This window comes from Bos taurus, chromosome 4 (assembly GCF_002263795.3).
Source record: "Bos taurus isolate L1 Dominette 01449 registration number 42190680 breed Hereford chromosome 4, ARS-UCD2.0, whole genome shotgun sequence".
Taxonomy (NCBI): Eukaryota; Metazoa; Chordata; class Mammalia; order Artiodactyla; family Bovidae; genus Bos; species Bos taurus.
In genome coordinates this window covers 105,003,341-105,024,040 of record NC_037331.1, presented here as the reverse complement: position 1 = coordinate 105,024,040, position 20,700 = coordinate 105,003,341, and the positions used below count along the sequence as shown (strand labels likewise).

The 20,700-nt window shown below is 42.2% G+C and overlaps 1 protein-coding gene across 2 annotated transcripts; it reads right to left on the bottom strand.

Annotated features, from left to right (window-relative positions):
• Positions 1-9,276: 9,276 nt before the first annotated feature.
• On the bottom strand, positions 9,277-20,011 carry SSBP1 (single stranded DNA binding protein 1). 2 transcript variants are annotated; one of them, XM_005205838.3, is made up of 7 exons: positions 19,784-20,011; positions 19,231-19,297; positions 16,116-16,176; positions 14,928-15,068; positions 14,615-14,702; positions 12,961-13,049; positions 9,277-9,426 (listed from the first exon to the last, which is right to left on the bottom strand). In XM_005205838.3, exons 2-7 carry the CDS (start codon positions 19,252-19,254, stop codon positions 9,383-9,385), a joined length of 447 nt encoding a protein of 148 aa, XP_005205895.1. In that variant the 5' UTR covers positions 19,255-19,297; positions 19,784-20,011; the 3' UTR covers positions 9,277-9,382.
• Positions 20,012-20,700: the final 689 nt, after the last annotated feature.

The following is a 20,700-nucleotide window of genomic DNA, read 5'->3' as shown; positions in this document are numbered from 1 at the left end:
GGTCTTAAAATGAAAGTTTATTGAAGTTTCTGGTTTTGCATTTCCTTGATTAACGAGATTGACTAGTTTTTCATACATTAGTGGACAATTTATTTCTCCTGTTAAGTGCTTCTGTCTTTGACCATTTTTCTTACTAAGCTCTCATTTTCTTGCTTTGTGTTTTTCACACATTCCAGCTCTTACTTTTTGCTCTCTGCTGCTGGCGCCCCATTCCAGTACTCTTGCCTGGAAAATCCCATGGATGGAGGAGCCTGGTGGCCTGCAGTCCATGGGGTTGCTAAGAGTCAGACATGACTGAGCGACTTCACTTTCACTTTTCACTTTCCTGCATTGGAGAAGGCAATGGCAACCCACTCCAGTGTTCCTGCCTGGAGAATCCCAGGGACGGAGGAGCCTGTGCGACCCCATAGACGGCCTCCTACCAGGCTCCTCCGTCCCTGGGATTCTCCAAGCAAGAACACTGGAGTGGGTTGCCATTGCCTTCTCCAATGCGGGAAAAGTGAAAAGTGAAAGTGAAGTCGCTCAGTCGTGTCTGACTGTTAGCGACCTAGGCCTTTCTATATTCCAGACTATTTCAGGTGTATTATTTCAAATATCTTCTCTGCCAGTTTGTGACTTGTCCTTTTGCTTTCTTTGTGGTGACTTGTGTTTTAAAAAGGTTATTTTTAAGTTACATTTATCGCTTGTTTCTATGTTCCAGATTTTATTTTTAAAAACCTAGCCATTATCCTGTACTTTCTTCTAAAATTTTGTTTTTCCTTTCCTCTTTAAATAACCAAGAATTGACTTTTGTATAAGATGTAGAGATTCAACTTCATTTTTTTCCTATATGGATAATAAATTTTTCTACAAACATTTATTGAATAATCTATAATCTAGTGATCTATAATGCCACTTTCACCCTATCATTTCCATATATGCATGTCCTGTTTCTGAGTTCTCTATTCTATACAACTGTTCTATTTGCTTATTTCTGCACCCATATTATACTTCATTTATTACTTTAAAAAAAAAAAACCTGTCTTGCCACCTGGCAGAGCAAGCCCCCATCTCACCCTTCCTCTTTAGGAGCATAATGCCTGGTCTCAGACTTTTGCTCAAGAATACATCTTTACTATCAGCTCATCCAGTTGCCCCCAGAACACTTCTAGGAATTTTCTGATCTATAAAACATCAACTTGGGGGGGACTGACATCTTTACATTTTGATGCTTCCAATAAACATGGCATACCAGTTTGTCTTTTCATGCATTTCAAAAGTTTTATAACATCCTCCAAAGGGACCACACACTTGAGGACACCTTCCATCTTCTGATGTGCTTGTGTATACGATCTTTTTTGAAATTACATTTTCTTGGCTGTTTGCAATTGACTTTCATATACTGATCTTATTTCCAGCAACTCCTAATTACTCATCTATTGATTCCCTTGTATATTCTATGGAATCCCAACATTTGCAACTTTCTTTGCTATCTTAACACTTTCCCCCCCTTTCTCACTGTGCCAATACAACAGGATTAGTTCCTCATGAGAGCTCTCTCCTTACCAGCACTCACAAACAAGAGGTCATGTGAGCACACAGTAGATGGCAGCCACCTCGAATCCAGGAGCACAGGCGTCATAAGAAACCATGCGGGCACCTGATCTTAGGGCTCCCTGCCTCCATAATGGTGACAAAATAAATGTCTGTTGTTTATGTAACTTTGTCTATAGTACTTTGTTATCGCAGCCTCAATTAAGACATTCAATGATGCAATAAAAACTATGTTAAACTCAGGATTCAGTTACTTTTCCTCTGGGAAATCTCACTCCAGATTACTTGGTCTACTATACTGGCAGGGGAAGTATGAGGGTAGTATTTCTGTTCTTAAGTGCTCCTTTATTTAACAGGGAGCTGTTAAACTAAGGGTCCTCATTAGGGACTTCAAGCAACATTACACAGTATTTATTTGATGAGGGTGCTCAGATTCACTCTTTTTAACGCTGTTAAGGTTCTGTGTAGGTCTTATATCCCAATCTCCTCCTCGAATTCAGAATAAGATGGTAAGTGAAAAGCCTGGAGGACTATGTGAGCAGAAGTAAGATCCCTTCTACTCTCAGTGGAGAGTCATGTAAGAGAAAGGTGAGAGTAATGAGCTGATCACCTGTATGGAGATAAAAGGTTAAAAATGCATGAATTCGTTAATTAGATTTAACTGCAAAGCACAAACAAGTGGCTACAAGGTAGATTTATTTGTGTTGCCAAAAGAAGTCCAGAAGTAGACTGTCTGGGACTGGTGTGGTGGCTCCATGGTCATCACGGATCCCAGCTTCCTCTTTCTTCCACAGCCTGAAGACCATCTCACGCTTCAAGATGGCTACTGGAGATTCAGCCACCATGGCCACATTTTAGGCAAGAAAGTCAGATGACAGTGAAGAGAAGCACACAGGATGGGCCTCCCGGCAGACTTAGGTCACTGAAGGAACTTTCCTGGAAATGCCAACAGATGACTTCTGCTTACACGCGCCGCCCCCCCAGCCCCCAGCCCCAAGCAATTCTTAACTGCAAAGGAGAATAGGAATGCAGTACTTTTGCTGTTTACACTGTCACCCCCAAAAAGTATGGGTTCCGTAAATGTAGAAGGAATAACAGATACTGGGCAGCAAATGCATGCTTCTTCTTTTAAATAATGCGTCTTATTTTCTGTATTTTACGATGTTTTGACATCTTGGGGCCTGGCAGATCATGGGAGCCACTGCCCCCACCCCATCCCCAAATGGTAGGAGATTCCTAGAAATAGTAGAGGAGTTGCCCACAAGCATGCCTTTGATATGCACATCAAGCAGCCCTGAGTTCACAGCCCTCATCAGCCTCCTGAGCTCATAGCCCTCACCAGGACACTATTCCTCTGCCTGAAATCCCCCACGGCCAGGTACCCGACACTTAGAGACCACCCATTACCCACTGCCTACTGAAATCTATGTGAGCTGACTAACCCTAATCTTGTTCGGCTCCCCTATCCTGTCTCACCCACGCTTTCCCCTTGCTCCCGCTGCCTCCTGACTTACCCTGGCACCTCCCCATGTGTGCACGGTGTGGCCCATGCCCTCCACTCGGGAACTGCAAGTAAGGAACTCCTCTCACAGACAGCTGTCTTTGTGTCTGTCATCATACCATTCCTGATTAAAACCAACCCCATATCGTAAAAAGTAGACAACTGGAAATCTTTCCCACAATATGGCTTTCCACATCAGCAAGCTGGAATCCTGGCCACATTTGAAGGTTACCTCACAAAAACCTGCTTACAATGTGTCTGGAGGGAAGAAAAAAATGTCACTCTTGCCTCAGCATCTCTTCTGAGCACCAGACTCATTAATCTTCACCCTCCCAAATATAAGCTAGAAAGTCTACAACTAAACAAAACTAAACTCAGTATCTTCCCTCTTCTCAAATCTGCTCCCACATCCATGTTCCTTGTTGTTGTTGCTCAGTAGCTAAGTCATGCCCAACTATTTGTGACCCCGTGAACTGCAGCATGTGAGGTTCCCTTGTCCTTCACTATCTCCTGGAGCCTGCGCAAACTCATGTCCATAGAGTCAGCGATGCCATCCAACCATCTCACCCTCTGTTGCCCTCCCCTGCCCCGTAGCATAGTGGACACCTGACAATCTGGGGCCCTCATCTTCCAGTGTTGTATGTTCCTGCCTTTTCATATTGTTGATGGGGTTCTCAAGGCACGAATACTGGAGTGGCTAGCCATTCCCTCCTCCAGTGGACCACACTTTGTCAGAGCTCTCCGCTATGATCTGTCCATCCTGGAGGGCCCTGCACAGCATGGCTCACAGCTTCAGAGAGTTATGCAAGCCCCTTCACCACAACAAGGCTGTATCCATGAAGGGGGATCTTCAAGGCCCCAGCGCCCACATTCCTTAGTCTCAAATAAAAACGTCACTATCTCCGCAGCTGCCCAAGCAGAAGCTTCAAATCTTCTTCTGACTTTTCTCTTACCATCAGCACACGTGTTCTGTCACCACTAGATCCTGGGTAGGAGTTACGTGTTCTCTGCGTCCCCTGCTCAGGGCCTAGCACAGGATCTGGCACATAGTAGGCACACAGATGAATGAGTCCACGTGAATCCCACACGGCCATCATGTTACCTCTCATCCCCATTCTACTAACCCTTCCCAGGCTTATTCAGTAGCTCTGCTTTCCTCCTTCTAACCCTTCCTCTGTCTACACAGTTCTTAAAGGACAATTATGATGAGATGTCCCTGTTGTGAAACCTTCTAAGGCTCCTACTGCCAAAGTTCTCTACAAGTTTTCAACGCCCTTCGCAGTCTAGCCTCAAACTACTTTTTGTGTTTTCTCCTTGAATGTTGCATAGACCTTTAAGTTTCTGGACCTCTGTTCATGCTGCTTTCTGACCCAACTATTCTCTTCTGTGCCTCGCAGGACTGTTTCTACTGTGACTATCATACTTGACTACACAGCCTCCTGCTTTCGTCCTCCCCACCCAAGCCCCGCCGTCCTACACCATGAGTTCCTTCAATGCAGGAGCCCTGTTATATTCAGCCTTATGTCCTGGCTGCATGGATGCATGGCATATGACAGGTGCCCACGTGGCTTCTGTGTTTAAAAAGATGCCCAGGTTAATGGGAAATAGACATAGAAGACTAACAACAAAGCCAAGAAAAAAGAATGACCACAGTGGAATATGTGCTCAGAAATCCACGGGTGTTGATAATACCACCACAAAAAGGTAAAGGACAATAAACGGAAATGCCCTCTTGGGATCCCGTGAGACTCAGTGAGATGGACGTGGTGGCTGGAAGAGAAATACACCTTACTTAAAATAACCGTAACAACAGTAATAACATCCAGTACGTACTGAGCACTTGATGCAGTTACTATGTGCTATATAAGTTACATGTATTATTTACTATGTTCTTCACAGGAGGGCCATAAAAGTAGGACTACTATTACCCCTGGTTTATTCACAGGAAAACAAAACAACAAAAATCACGGCATGGCAAGTTAGGAAACTCACCAGAGTTCACTCAGCTGCTCTGACCAAAGCAGAGATTCAAATGCAGGCTCTGTGACTGCACAGCCTTCAGTGAACTATTATGACAGACCACCTTTTTCCCAAGTGACAGGTAGAGGAGAAAACCAAGAAAGCGACAAGATGTACACCAATATGGACAAGCAGGACCCTGAGGTTCAAAGCATGGCAGAGAGCTAATGGATGAACAGTAAAAAGAGAATGAGAGGGGACGTCAATGATGCTGGTGCCAGCCAAAAGTCTCTCTCTAAAAAGTGAGCCTGACAAATTCTTGAACAATCTTCCGGACCATCTTAACACTCAGCAGGAAGGAAACAACTGGAGCAATAAGGAAGGAAACAATAAAAGGAGCAGACACCCTGAACTTATTTTAACCAGTAAAGGGACACTGCTTGATAAAAAAGAAGAGGAATATGTAAAGATAACCTGGTAGGGATATTAACTGTTATTTATTTTCCTGTGGGAATCATTAAACTGAAAATGAGAAAGAATACTGAAGAGGTGGTGGTATTTCCCCATCACTCATAATTCTTCCTCAAATAAAGCCTAGAAGGTACGGAATCCTGGTGTGATTCAGATGCACCCTGCATGGGGCTCCAGGCAGAAGTCAGCAGTGGGGTTCTGGTTATTCAAGGTCAACAGGAGTGGGAAAGCGGTTACGCTGCGCTGTGCCTAGTAGCTGTCATTTCCAACTCTTTGTGACCCCATGGACTGTAGCCCACCAGGCTCCTCTGTCCATGGGATTCTCCAGGTAAGAATACCAGAGTGGTTGCCATGCCCTCCTCCAGGGGAATCTTCCCAACCCAGTGATCAAACCCAGGTCTTCCACACTGCAGGTGGATTCTTTACCAACTGAGCCACCAGGGAAGCCCAAGAATACTGGAGTGGGCAGCCTACCCCTTCTCCAGGGGATCTTCCTGACCCAGGAATCAAACCGGGGTCTCCTGCACTGCAGGTGGATTCTTTACCAGCTGAGCTACAGGGAAGCCCCTAAGGAGGCTACGGGCAGAAAGCAAAATGCAAACCTCACCTATCCAAGTTCAAACCCCAGATGTGCCTCTTACAAGCTGCACCACTTGACATGTGTCTTAATCTCTCAATTTCAAGTTTCCTCACCTATAAAATGGGGATAATATGACCTTCTTCTTAGTGTAATAGTTAAATGAGTCAATAGTAAAAAGTACTTAGCTCAGGGATTGGTGTGCAGCCACTAATATGATTACTGTTACCTTGTAAGATATTTCTCTATAACTCACTAACCTTGTGACGATGTGTTGTTTTCTATGATGATTTGCTTGCTGTTACTCCCACCAATCTTCAGGGCATATAATGCAAACCCTGACAGGAAAACAAGTAAGGTGATCCTGCCCTCATTTGCATGTCAATGTCCCAGTGCAGTTTGACAGAATACGCATTTAGAAAGCCCTAAGCCATCACTGTGCCAGGCTGAGCTGGACAAGGGTAAAAGGGCAGTCTGAGTAAAAGACAACCCTGCCCTCAAGAACTGCATGTTATCTTTTAGGAACAGTGAGAAAAACTACCATTAATTTTCCCTAAATGAGCTACGAAGGTTAGGCTGAAACCCAGTTGGCAATGACAGGTAATCCCCAAAATAGCCACAGAAAAATGTCTTTGATGATTCTGGATGTCTTTGGAAAAGTAAGCACCCAGCGATTTTTAAGAAAAGGATGACTCTCTGAGAACTGCACCTCACAGCAAATAGTGGATCTCATATGTGATAGTCTTTAAAGTCAACCCTTCCAGGTTGTATATACTTAAAGAGGAGAATACAAGAAAAAAAGAAAAAAAGATGACGTTTCTAAGCGTGACGTGAATGAGAGAGAGCCTGGCTTGGAAATAATGGAAAAGTTGGGTTTTTTTTTTTCCCCCAAAATGTAAACAGCTTTATTTCTTATTATAAAAGTAATACATACTCAATGCTTAAAAAAAAAAAAAAACAAACACAAAAGTGTAAAGTAAAACATACACAATCTTCCCATTCAGAGATCATCAGAACATTTTGTTTTTCTCCTTCTAGACTTCTTGAGGTATATATCTATTATCATTTACTTCTTTTTCAAATACGGGATATATTTTCAAACCACACATGCTGTTTGACACTCTTTCTCCCACACTTCCCCATATCATACTCATCATTAAACTAACATGGAATCCCAAAATCAAAGTCTTCTACAGGTACGGTCCCTGACATTGTAAGACCATGAAATAAGGAAAAAGACCCCCACGGTCCATGACTGCTATTGGATTCTCCGTCTCCTCTGAGACCAGCCTGGGAACCGCAGGAGGTTTCTCAGCAGCCGGGGCTGCCTGCAGGGGAGGGCAGAGTTGATGGTCCCGCAGCCCCCCAGGTTGTGGACCCCAGGTCTGTAGCATCACGTGCACGCTGAGGCCTCCGCCCTGAACACCTAATTCTGAACGCCCCACTGCCCACCTCAAAGCCTCTCAAGTGAACTTCAGTGGGAGTCTGCAGAAGAGCCCCTCAGCTCACAAGATCCTGGAGGACACACTCTCTGGCCCCTGCACCAGACTGCCCCGGACTCACAATCACTTGGCAATTAAGCTGTTTTGTTCACCATGTCACTTTCCCAAAGCACAGATTCATCACCCAGTTTAAACAGGAATACTTATATGCATGACCTCTTACAACTTTGAAGGGGCATAAAAGTAGCTTTGCTGAGGACAAGAATAAAAAGTTGTCCCAAAGACAAATTTTATCTACTTTACAATTTTGCTTTAAGGAATGTGGGGTCAAGGAGTGAGTACTACAACACCAGACAGTTTTAATGTGGGAACCAAGAGGGCAGATGTAACATGCTGATTAATGGTCCCAGTTATAGGAAAAAGGAAAAGAAAAAGGTGGCTGGAAAAAAAAAATTTTAATTTAAAGACGGTTGATATGAGGAAACAGTAATTTTCTCCCATATCTTGGCATGTAAAGGATAAACTAGGGAACTCCAATTTTCCTTAGCCAAACTGTAGTATGAGTACAAAAAGCTGTTGAAGTGTGCAGAAGATACCTTAGAACAGCCAAGGGCCCATAAAATAACATGTGAATGCAGTTCCTGTTTAAGTCCAGCAGGATGTAAGCTACAGTGAACACCACACTCAGAGGCAGGCGGAGAGGACACACAGCCTGGGACACAAATAACCAGGCTGGGCTAGAGGCGGAGCTGGAGCCTGAGAACAGGGACTTCTACCGTGTGACCCGACAACCTGCCCAGCAGCAGCCAGCCTCTGTACACAGCAGCAAAGGAGTGCGCACACCGGGCAGGGACTGATGCCAACTTCAGAAAGTACAAGATGCATTTAAATCACTGAGTTTATCTTATATAATCATTACTAGTAAATTCTTAGTGCTCTGTGATTTTCAGAATCTTATGATGAAAGTGACTGTGTGTACCCAAGTGTACATAGCATGTACAGCAGAAGACCACGTAGAAAAATTAAAGGGACGCATACCTGGGGCGCTAACCTACAGACGCAGTGCCAGAGGGGGTTTAGGGGGCTCCCTAAACAGAGCGCTCCGCATGAGACGAAAAGAACAGAGAACAGGGGCTTAGAAAGACAGAAAACAGTGAAACCAGAGCCCCTGGATCACCTCCTGGAGATGGACAATTTCACCCCAGTTGCACTTCAGGTCTTTCCCAGTGGTAAACTGTTTCATGAATGCTACTAGTGAAACTGTCCAAGGACAAAAGACGGGACTGAGGTAGCTTAGTCTTGAAGCTATTTAGGTTAGATACTAACCGCTGCTCAGCAAACCCCTTCACTTTGGGCTAAAGCTCATTATCCTATTGGGATCATTCACGTGTCAACATTTATTGCCTACTCTTTGCAAAGTACTGGTTAAACATGCAAGTACACGAAGAAGATACAGCCCTTGGCTTCTGGTCTATAAACCAGATAAGGAAATCAGTATCTACAACCATGGGATAAATGTCTGACATACAGCAATACTCAAAAACACTGTGGTGGTTGACTCTATGCTATAATAGAAGTGTGCACAAAAAAGTGGGGGGGCGGGGGGGCCCTTCCCAAAGGACATTCATCCCTTTGCCATAACACGGATGAACCTAAAAGTTCACGATTTTGTACACAGAAACCATCTCTTAAAGAATAAACAATCAGTGAATACCATTAACAGGCAGGAGCTACCAGAGTTCATGACACAAAAAGGGGAAGGGGAGTGACGGTCAGGAAAACGTTATCACTCATTTTACAACGAAGAGTATTTTAATTCTTGTCCTTAGAAACTATAAACACTAGCATGATTTGGAAATGAGACTGTACCAAACGCCGGCCAGAGAAGAATCGTCCAGTCTACGGCTTCTCTTTTATCTGGTCACTCAAAAATATAATATTATCTGTAAAGAAGCCAAAGCAGAAATGTTATTTTCAGAACTCTTTCTCCACCTCACTTAATCATTCCCTTTTACCAGATACGTATTTTAGTGCTAGTCACCAAAGAGACTTTAGACAAATTCTCAAAATGCTAGGTTCCTGCTGACAAGGGGACGACAGAGGATGAGATGGTTGGATGGCATCACCAACTCGATAGACATGCATTTGAGCAAGCTCCAGAATCGGTGATGGACGGGAAAGCCCAGTGAGCTGCAGTTCATGGGGCCGCAGAGTCGAATACGACTGAGCGAGTGAACTAACTGATGTTCTTAACAGGTATATGTGATAGGCATAATGGAGGTAAAAGCTGGGCTTTGACGGTTTATCAATAATTCAGACCTTGTGAGAAAAGGTGGGATACTTCTTGTCTTCCCTGAAGGTAGCAAAGGTCTTCTCAGTGGTAACTTTCTACAAAAGAGCTAGTCACACACTTTGATGCTTGCAACACTCAGACAGATGCCAGTAAACCAAGGAGCACATCCTAACACAGAAAAGGATCGTGGCATCACATACCACATGCTGGAGGGAAGGGGGAAGGACGGGGTTCAATACGGCCCCATCAGAACAGACAGATCTATTTGTGTTTTTTAAGTCTGAACACTCATACAGAACACACGCTTACTTTTAAATTTTAAAACAAAATGAGTTTTACACATTTATTCCTGGGAAATTTTCTAGTAATCAATATTTCAGAGGGAGCATTTTTATCCAAAAACATCAGACACTGCTCCTAAAAGGTTGCCCAGAAACAATTAGTTTAGAACAAGCAAAAGAAAAGAAGCAGTACCTTCTACATAATCCTGAAACACTGACATTCTTAAAACTTTAGAATTATCCAAAAAATGGTTACTATACAATAACTGAGTATTTGTTCATGACTACAGTCTTCTAAAACTAGAGTATTTTGGTACAGAATGGTTATTTCAGAAGAGATTATCCAAGTTGACATCACTATGTAAAAAGACAAGACGGCCACCTGCTGGTGGTTATTTTTAAGTTACACTGATTTCTAAGAGAAAAAAAACATAGCCTATAAAACAGATGAGCCAAATTATACTCTATTCCCTTCCATCCTAAGGGTACTAAAGACCTATTCATTTTACTGTTAGCCATAAACCTATGTTAATTGCTTAATCATCCATGCTGGTGAATAATAGTGACAAGAAGAAAATGGCAGATAATTTGAAATGTTTTTCTTTGACCTGGTTTATAAAACTTCACACAATTTAAATTTGAAATTTGCCCACACAATAGGTTTACTGTGGAAGATGAAAGTATTAAATGCTTCATAAATATGTCAACTATTTTATTAGAAAGCTTGATTTTCCACTGCTGAAACCACAGGCATAGCTTTATACCATACACAGGTCTGAAAAAAAATTTTTGAACAGTTAGATACCTCTGCAAGAATGAGCCAAGGAAGAACAGGGCAAGCAGGAAGTGATTTACTCAAGACACTCAAGAAATATGAAAGCAAACTGGTCAGAAAGAACCTTCTCTTAGGTTTAATAATGAGGGGAGGAAGATACCTATATTGGTTCTCAAGGTCAATATACTTTCAAGAAAGTAGTAAGAAAATATATGCTTATTATTTATAACAAATTATAATTTATCAATAAGGCATAGTAGTTAAGACATGAACTCTAGAACAAGTTCAAAGAGAAAAAGGAAAATCTGTCGGTTAGGAGACCTAAGTTGTCAGACTTTTAGCCTCCCAAATCTAAATTCTTTTTTTTTTAAATAAGACTTAGTGAAGTGAAGTCACTCAGTCGTGTCTGACTCTCTGCAACCCCATGGACTGTAGCCCACCAGGCTCCTCCCTCCATGGGATTCTCCAGGCAAGAGTACTGGAGTGGGGTGCCATTTCCTTCTCCAGGGGATCTTCCCGACCCAGGGATCGAACCCAGGTCTCCCGCATTGTGGGCAGACGCTTTAACCTCGGAGCCACCAGGGAAGCCCTAAATAAGACTTAAGATATATATAAACCATGTAATATAATGTATAGATTGCTGTACATGGAGCAATCAAAAAAATTTTAATACTATGACATCTAGTAAAAGATAAATTTAATAATAAGTTCTTAACACTAGCTCTGATAATAGCACTATAAAGAGGAATCCATACATTTCCGAGACACCTACTGAAATATTTATGGATGATACAATGTCTCAGATTCACTCAGAATGATCCAGGTGGGAGAAAGTAGGCCGGTGCATAGATGAAATATTGTTTGCCATCTGCTGATAACTGTTGAAGCTGCGTGACAGGAGCTTTTGTTTTTCACTCCTCTCTCCTTTTGTGTATGTTTGACATTTTCCATAATAAAAAGTTAATTTTTAAATATCTAATTTAGGCATATCTCAGAGGCTCATAAATAGCTCTTTCATTCTCATCTACTTAAGAAAATAAAGTTTCTTGAGTTTTATATCCATAAAAAAGAAAACAGAATGAATGTCTAATAACTTTTATTTTAGCAATTAATCCAAAAGACAACAAAATGCATCATCTATCTCATTAAGACACATTTTCAATAAAATGTTACAGCTTTTGTACTTACATATTACAGTTGTTTTGGTCAATTATGTTCTAAAAACAACTGTAATGATAACCTATTCAAGGAGAAACCCAATATTCAGAGCCTCACTATCACAAAGTTTTTTAAAATATTTTAAAATTTCTATTTATGTATGTACTTTTGTTACATTTAACAAAATAAAATAATAAAATATTTTTGACTATATAATATATTATATTAAGATATATTAAGATACACTTCTAAGGAGAAAATGGGATTGAAAAACAAGTTCAGAGAAAAGGGAATCATAAACTTTCCAAATGTCGAAGAGCTTGTATCTTTTTAATGATGATGGATACCAAATTGTTATGGTATTTAGATCCCTTAATACCTTTAAAAGCAACATAATTTTATATTGAAAAAAACTCTTAATGTCAACTTAGACATGTTCAAAGGGGTATATATTGGTTTCAAAATTCTTGCAGAATTTTCAGAAAAGCTTGAACACTCTCCTCTAGAGGATATCTTCTTAACCTCCTTTAAGCTCTGTGCGTCCATGTTTCCATGTTGTTTTGTATTTTGTTTAATGAGAACAACAGGAGTTTAAAACAAAATCATCATGTTAAGTACCAAACAGGCTCTGAATGAAGCTGTACAAATGTCTGATGCCAGTATTAGTTTAACTCTTCTTGGTACATGCTTTTCCATTTAGGCCATGTCCTTCAAAGAGGCGTCAACAGTGCAATGGATAATTCTAAAGTTACTTGTGAACTAAAACTGTGAGTACAGAGATCGCTTTCTGAAAGAAGAGATATATATACACAGAAACTTAGAGCAGGCTCACAAACTCCACTCGGGATTCTCCTGGTGAGGTGCCTTACAATCTCATAAGCATCAGTACCAACAGCCTCAGGTAAGGCTGCAACATAGCCAAGCGTTCAAAGAAAAAAAAAAAGAATAGCGATTATCACAAGAGCCTTACCAGCTATAATTGTTGTTGCTTGTCGTCTGACATTATTTTTATCCGTATATTCACCATAGTCTACTTTCCCTTCCACATAAATTCGAGACCTGATAAAATAAAATTTACCAGTTTTAGTCTGGAGATTTCAATATGCTTTACAGCAGAGAGCCAGGTCAGAAAAGAGCAATGAGTATCGTCTTCAAGGATGAAATAGATAATCACACATACCACTTCTCAAAATTCAGAATTAAGAGTGCTAAAACAGTTTCCTGATGGTTAGGACGCCGCGCCTTCACTGCCTGATCCAGGAACTGAGATCCTGCAAGCCACGAGGCACAGGCAAAGAACAAGAGTACCGAACCATAAAGTACATGTGGACTTGCCTTGCCACACTGGAAAAAAGGATGTTTTCGTCCTTTAGCTGCCTGTGACCCTTATGAAGTTTAAAAAAAAAAAGTTCCAAGTTTTAATTTAAAAAAAAAAAAAAAAAAAGGCAACCTTAAGACCCTGAAAATGAAGAGCGTCGTTTAAATCTCTATGATTGATTTCCAACATGTGATTTTTCTATCCCCTTTGACCCTGAATTATCTAACAGATTCGTTGATTTTTTTTTCACTTATTTTTCAGTTCCTTTCTATAGTGAGGTTCATGAACTTACTCTCAAATGACTTTAGATTATTAAAATTCAAAATACAAGTTTTCAGCTTAGTATTATTTCACCCAGAGTTAATTACTAAGACTATTCTGCACTCTCTAAAAGGCTGAACTAGAAGACAAATGTAACGCCGACTTTAAAGGGTAGAAAATGGCCACAGTGGCACCAATTTCAGAATTTAACAGCACTGCTACTGCACAATACAGAAAGCAGACTAGTAAAATGACTGGGTGCCAAAGGGAACGGCCACACAGATTCACCAACCAGCAGGTGAAATCGATGCCTTTTCCTTGAAACGTCCTCTACATACCATACACACACGACAATGGAAGTTCATCTGAAGAAAAGGTATGCAATTATTGAAAAAAACAGAAATTTTAATTATTGCTAAACTTATGTTTCATGAAATGTTTTATTTCTATAATACATTTCTAAACTATGACTACAGCTGCTGTTAAACACAACCTTTTGTCCTTCTGAGGGTTTGGAAAAGACACTTCTTATACATAATCCAAACATTTCAAAACGGAATTGCTAAGTTCATATAAAATTATCAAATATGAACTAACTGCCCTGAATTATCACCAGAATACCTCACTGCATCTGGCTCCCAACCTCCCAGACCCTCTGTCAAGCCACCACGTGATGCCAAGGACAAGACAGCCAGCATTGGGGTCGCTGGCCATGGTGGCCTGGGAACCCTCATGAGCACTGCTGCACCCGTGACAGGCACACGGCGCCCTCTGCCTTCTCTCTCACCTCATCAGTGCTGTTCAAGTTCACATCCTACTGTCCTAAGTTCTAAGTTCTTACAAGGCTAAACCATGTTAAAACCTTTAAACTAGTCACATATGACACTACGCATACAGTATTAAGCACTGAATAAATACCTCTTGGGCTAACCCAAAGTAATGAGTGGTACTTTATAAATAGAAGAGCTACAGACTCCATGAAAACACGCTCCTAGTTTGTATTTTAAACCATTCAACCTGTAAGCTCCCTCCTTCTTCAACTTACCCCTTTTTCACATACTGATACGCCACATCTCTGAGGCCCGGTCGGAACACTGAAATTCTATGCCATGTTGTCTTCTGACTGACATCACCTAAGTCACAAGAATCACAAGGACAGGGAATGTGGTTACAAATGCAAAGGACAACTGCAAAAGGACATCGTGTCCAGCTAAGCTACGCCATGGTTTCTAAGAGACAGGACAGAGTTAGGGAAGATCCTTTCCGAAAGTATTCTTAAAGTATCTAATTAGACAATTCACACTAAATAATGTCTATTTGCTGCGGATAAAACTAAAACCCCAGTCTTTTATACTCACCCATTTGGTAGGTTTCATTTTCCCCTGATCGCCACATCTCATTTGTTGCTAGGGAAAATATCGTGACTGGGTTTTTTCCTTCTACCTGTCTCATGACAGGGTCCTGACCTACTCGACCGAGCAACTGCACGCGATTCAGAGCTGAAAAGCAATTTGTAGATAACATAAGACTGACAGAAATGTCCAGAAGAGGAACAGCTACAACCACTACTTCAACTTCAATCTCGGCATTAAGCAAAACCCAAGCACTAGAAGGTCAGAAAACAAGTGTGAGGAGCAAATAAAAAGAGGCTCAGGGGAAAAAACAGGACTGATAAGAAACGAGAAACTATCCATAGAACCCCACAAAACAAGCATTAAGCTCTTTATCTAAATTCTTCTTTTCAGTTCAGTCACTCAGTCGTGTCCAACTCTTTGCGACCTCATGACTGCAGCACACCAGGCTTCCCTGTCCATCACAAACTCACGAAGCTTGCTCAAACTCAAGTCCATCGAGTCAGTGATGCCATTCAACCATCTCATCCTCTGTCGTCCCCTTTGCCTCCTGCCACCAATCTTTCCCAGCACCAGGGTCTTTTCCAATGAGTCAGTTCTTCGCATCAGGTGGCCAAAATATTGGAGTTTCAGCTTCAGCATCAGTCCTTCCAATGAATATTCAGGACTGATTTCCTTTAGGATGGACTGGTTTGATCTCCTTACTATCCAAGGGACTCTCAAGAGTCTTCTCCAACACCACAGTTCAAAACCATCAATTCATCTTTTAAATACCTTTTAAAAAAATTTTTAAACTGTTTGTATGGTTAAAAGAACAAAATTGAGATCTGAAAATCTTTATAAATACAGGGACTATTTCTGTGAAACAATCACTTTTCACAAACGTTCACGGCTTCAGCCAACTAGCACACAGCCTTGGATGTCTTAGATAACCAAAAAGGACCAAAGGAATTTCTTTGGCAGGAAAGCGACAGTAAGAGTGGGTAAAAAGTGTATGATAAGGGAAGAAGAACCAGGTTTACAGAAGGCTCCTGCAGCCTGATAGGAAGAGATAAGAAGCCAAGGACAGAGAGGCAGATATGAACCAAAAGCATGACGGTTAACAGAGTATAACCCCATGGATGCACCTCTTCTGCAACGTATCTGAGAACATGAGCACATTGCTGTAAAAACTGGAAATCAGCTACTACTTACATCTTTCGAGAACCAAACTGCTAGCTACTTCAGACTCATGCCTTACAAACTGACGAAGTACCTAAAGTGGAACAAATGAGTAAAACAGCGTTAGTACAGGGGCAAAGGCAAGTGTAAACAGAAGACCCGTTCACACCTGGTCACCACCCAGTCAGCAGCCCCTAAGGCACACACCCACACAAGAGAGGTGCACCCATCACAGTGCCAGGCACGTATGCATGCTCAGTGGCTTCAGTCACGTCCAACTCTATGCAAACCTATGGACTATAGCCTGCCAGGCTCCCCTGTCCATGGGATTCTCTAGGCAAGAATACTAGAGTGGGTTTCCATGCCCTCCTCCAGGGGATCTTTCCAACCCAGGGACTGAACCCACATCTCCTGCATCTCCTGCATTGCAGGGAGATTCTTTACCACTGAACCACTGGGGAAACCCCAGAGCCAGGAGGACCACACACTTAGGGGCAGCCTCCTGCAGAAGCCCACAGGCACAAAGAAGGCTCAGGGAGTCCACAAAAGTCCATTCCCAGGCCTCTCTGGTGCTTCCGGAGAAGGCAATGGCACCCCACTCCAGTACTCTTGCCTGGAAAATTCCATGGACGGAGGAGCCTGGAAGGCTACAGTCCATGGGGTCGCTAAGAGTCAGACGCGACTGAGCGACTTCACTTTCACTTTTCACTTTCATGCATTGAAGAAGGACATGGCAACCCACTCCAGTGTTCTTGCCTGGAGAATCCCAGCCTGGTGGGCTGCCGTCTCTGGGGTCGCACAGAGTCGGACACGACTGAAGCGACTTAGCAGCAGCAGCATGGTGCTTCTGTGCTTGCACACAAAACGGTAAACAACATATGTTGGAAAAACTGGTGCTTCTGACAGCCCCAAGGAAAAAATTTAAGATAAACAAACATGATTCTTTGATTAAGTACAAAAATAGGACTGTTCAAATCAGTCTATCAGAGAAAGACAGTCGCTGCCATGTAACAGTAGCACTCAGTGATAACCAAAGCCATCATTACTGAAAGGGCTTCCCAGATAGCGCAGTGGTAAAGACTGCCTGCCAAATGCAAGAGACGAAGGTTCGATTCCTGGGTCGAGAAGACCCCCTGGAGAAGGAAATGGCAACCCACTCCGTATCTTGTCTGGAAAATTCTACAGACAGAGGAGCTTGGCAAGCTATAGTCCATAGTAGTTCATCATTAATGAATACTAGGTAAGTGCTTTGTCTCTTATCAATTAATCCTCAGAATAAACCTATAAACTATGTAAAATTACCACCACTTTACAGATGACAAAAATGAAGTTCAGAGACAGAGTGAGTAACTTGCCCAAAATCCTACAGGAAAGAAGTGGCAAGTCACAGCTGGAACTCAGGGCCCCCAACCCCAAGGCTGCTGGCTTTCCCACTGCCCTTTGCTGCCTCTGTTCAAGGGCTACTGCCAAGATTTGAGTACACATTACTGAGAACATTACTGGATTCAGAGAGCTAACCATTATATCAGAGAAACATGTGTCCAGAAGTGGCACTGTTAACATACAGTAGGTATCTACCAATGGAAACAACACCCATTCCAGGGTACTTTTGGCTGTGGAATCCCAGCACTACGCTTGGGGGCAGAAGGTGGGTAGAAAAATAAAAATATGAGTTCAGTTCAGTTCAGTTCAGTCGCTCAGTCGTGTCCGACTCTTTGCAACCCCATGAATTGCAGCACACCAGGCCTCCCTGTCCATCAACAACTCTCGGAGTTCACTCAGACTCACGTCCATCAAGTCAGTGATGCCATCCAGCCATCTCATCCTCTGTTGTCCCCTTCTCCTCCTGCTCCCAATCCCTCCCAGCATCAGAGTCTTTTCCAATGAGTCAACTCTTAGCAAGAGGTGGCCAAAATATGAGTTACCACATACTAAAGAATCAACCTGCTAACTGGTACCTATGTCATGATTCTAGAAATATACTAACCTGATGCTCAGATGAGCCAGAGCTCACATGTTTTATGGAATAATAATCTGTCCCACTGGGGGCACACAAAAATCAAGACCTACCAGAGAAGCAAAAATAGGGAATGAATTATTTAACTGGGATAATTTTTTAAAACTAAACTTTTAACCCTTTTATATATGGTATTAAATTTACCTTAATACTGTAGAATTGTGTATTAAGACACGAGAAACTTTTCCACGTTTCAACACATTAAAAGGTATATATTTTAAAAGTATGTATAAGTTAAAACAGGGATCCAAGGATATAGAGCCAATTCTGCAGCAGAGTGGAGGAGACCTGAACAGGTTCCACTGAGGAAATGATTCTTCCTTAACAAGATGGGAGTTATGAGAGGTGTTATAAAGGAGAATCTATACAACTCGGTGCCCAAATGAGGTAAGTGAGGAAAAGCGGGTCTAGGCTGACTCAAGGCTGGCTAGACTGACTGAAGAGATTAGGTGAGGAGCCTGACTGGGTGAAATGAGGAGTTCTGAACACAGTTCATCTGTAGAGTTGCTGAGACTTGACCTGCTCTCCTCAGCAGGGAGATGGCGTGTGGTGGGGGAGGCAGACTGACAACAAAAGAAGCAGGTGATCAGAAAACAAACCACGTGATTAAAAAAAAAAAAAAAAGCTGAAACAATTCTCATAGACTTTAGATCAATAAGGACTTTAAATGCTAACTGCTCTACACACAAGTAACACGTTTTAAAAAGTTAACTACTCTCATCATATATGTGAGTAAACTAGAAACGTTTTGTTTTTGCTTTAATGAACACTATTTATTCAAGTGGTAAAGAATCTGCATGCCAATGCAGAAGATGCCAGAGATGCGGTTCGATCCCCGGGTCGGGAAGATCCCCTGGAGCAGGAAATGGCCACCCATTCCAGTACTCTTGCCTGGAGAAGCCCAAGGGCAGAGAAGCCTGGTGGGCTACAGTCTATGGGGGTCGCCAAGAGTCAGAAACGGCTGAGCTTGCAATCTACCACCAAAATCTGTCCCCAACCCTCATATCAACTAAGTACACATAAGACAGGTGGGCTCAAAAGACTTCTGCCTCTGCAGGCAAAACCCTAAAGAAATGTGATCGCCATGGTTTATAATAACACATCTCAACATTAACATGGAGAAGTGATTACCTGTACTACAGGTCTTCGAAACATGGCTTCTACTCTCTCTTCTTCCAATCTAATCTTTAGTCTTTTCCTGAAGAAAAAGAGATTATATCCTATAGCAAGAACACGATTTCACTCAAGTCCTAAATTCCTAACGGCATTCAGGGCTTTTACGCAACGAACCTTGAGACCGTAACATATCACGCCCCTGCACATTAGACAAGGATCCTCTCCCACTCCCCAAAATCTCTCGCACCTTTCCGGGTTTTTTTTTTTTTTTTTGGTCCCCCTTAACTTCCTCTTCTTTTAACCCATACAAAAATTCTGATTCTACCCCCATTTCTATTCCACTGTTTTCCCAAATTCAGTTAAAACGCAAGTTCCCTTCTGGCAGGGATTTCTGCTTCATTTCTTCACTGTTACACCCAATACTTCTAAAACAGCTCCTAAGACAAAGAGCTCAGCAAATACTAAAATGTTATCATGGCGCTTCAATCTGGAACGTGCTGCCGCAAACATTACTGCCTCCAATCCCGTTTGCAAAGAACAAGGCCATCCCTGGGCTTCGCCGTCTCACCGGTGAAATGTGCGGGCGCCCTTGCTCAAACCCGACGCTCCCAACCAACAATGTATAGGGCCTGGGAGGTGAGACGAAACCACAGAGTCCTCCGCGCGAGAAGAGGAGGTCTATACAAAGCAATACGCACACCTAACGCAGGACTGCGGCCTTACGCCCTTTCTCCCGCCCTCACCTGAGACTCTGGTCCGCACAGCCTCCAGGCAGGGAATCGCTTCCGGGTGCTGCCGGGACTCAAGGCTCGCGAGAAGGAAGAACCGGAAAGTCCTCTGAGTGCATCGTGAAAATGCAGCCAGCCGGCGCTGCGGGAAACACGCCCCCTTAACGCGGTAGTTCCGGGAGCCTCCTTCCGGGCGGGAGCAATATATCAACACTGCCTATTGGCGCGCTAACCTGATTTTAACTTTGTAATGAAATGAAATTACTGTATTTGAAGAGTTTCCGAGGTCCGCCCAGGACTTGGCAACGTGAGCGAAACAAAGGATAGCTGTGCCTCTGGAAAAACTAGAAAGGATCAAGCCTCCAAAAACAAGAAGAAAAAAACAGTAACAAATAAAAATAAAACAGAAAAAGGAATGGGGAAAGAGCCGAAAGTGCAAAATTTAAGGGTCACAAAAAAAAGGGGGGGTATCAAAATAAATATTAGTGCAATATTTTAAAGTCAGAATTAAGGAACAAATCCGTGAATAAAATATAACTTGTATTAAATACAGTATATAAGCCAAGTAGATTCCTAAGGCACCAGGAAAAACGTGCACGCCTATGTACATGTTATGTATTTGAACATTTTTTCCCCAGAACATTAAAGTACTTGAAGAAATATTGAATATTTAAAAATTAGGTGTATTAAAACTCACAACACTGTTATTTTTTAACGCCAAAAACAAAATTATAATTTTACCTTGATTGGAAGTATA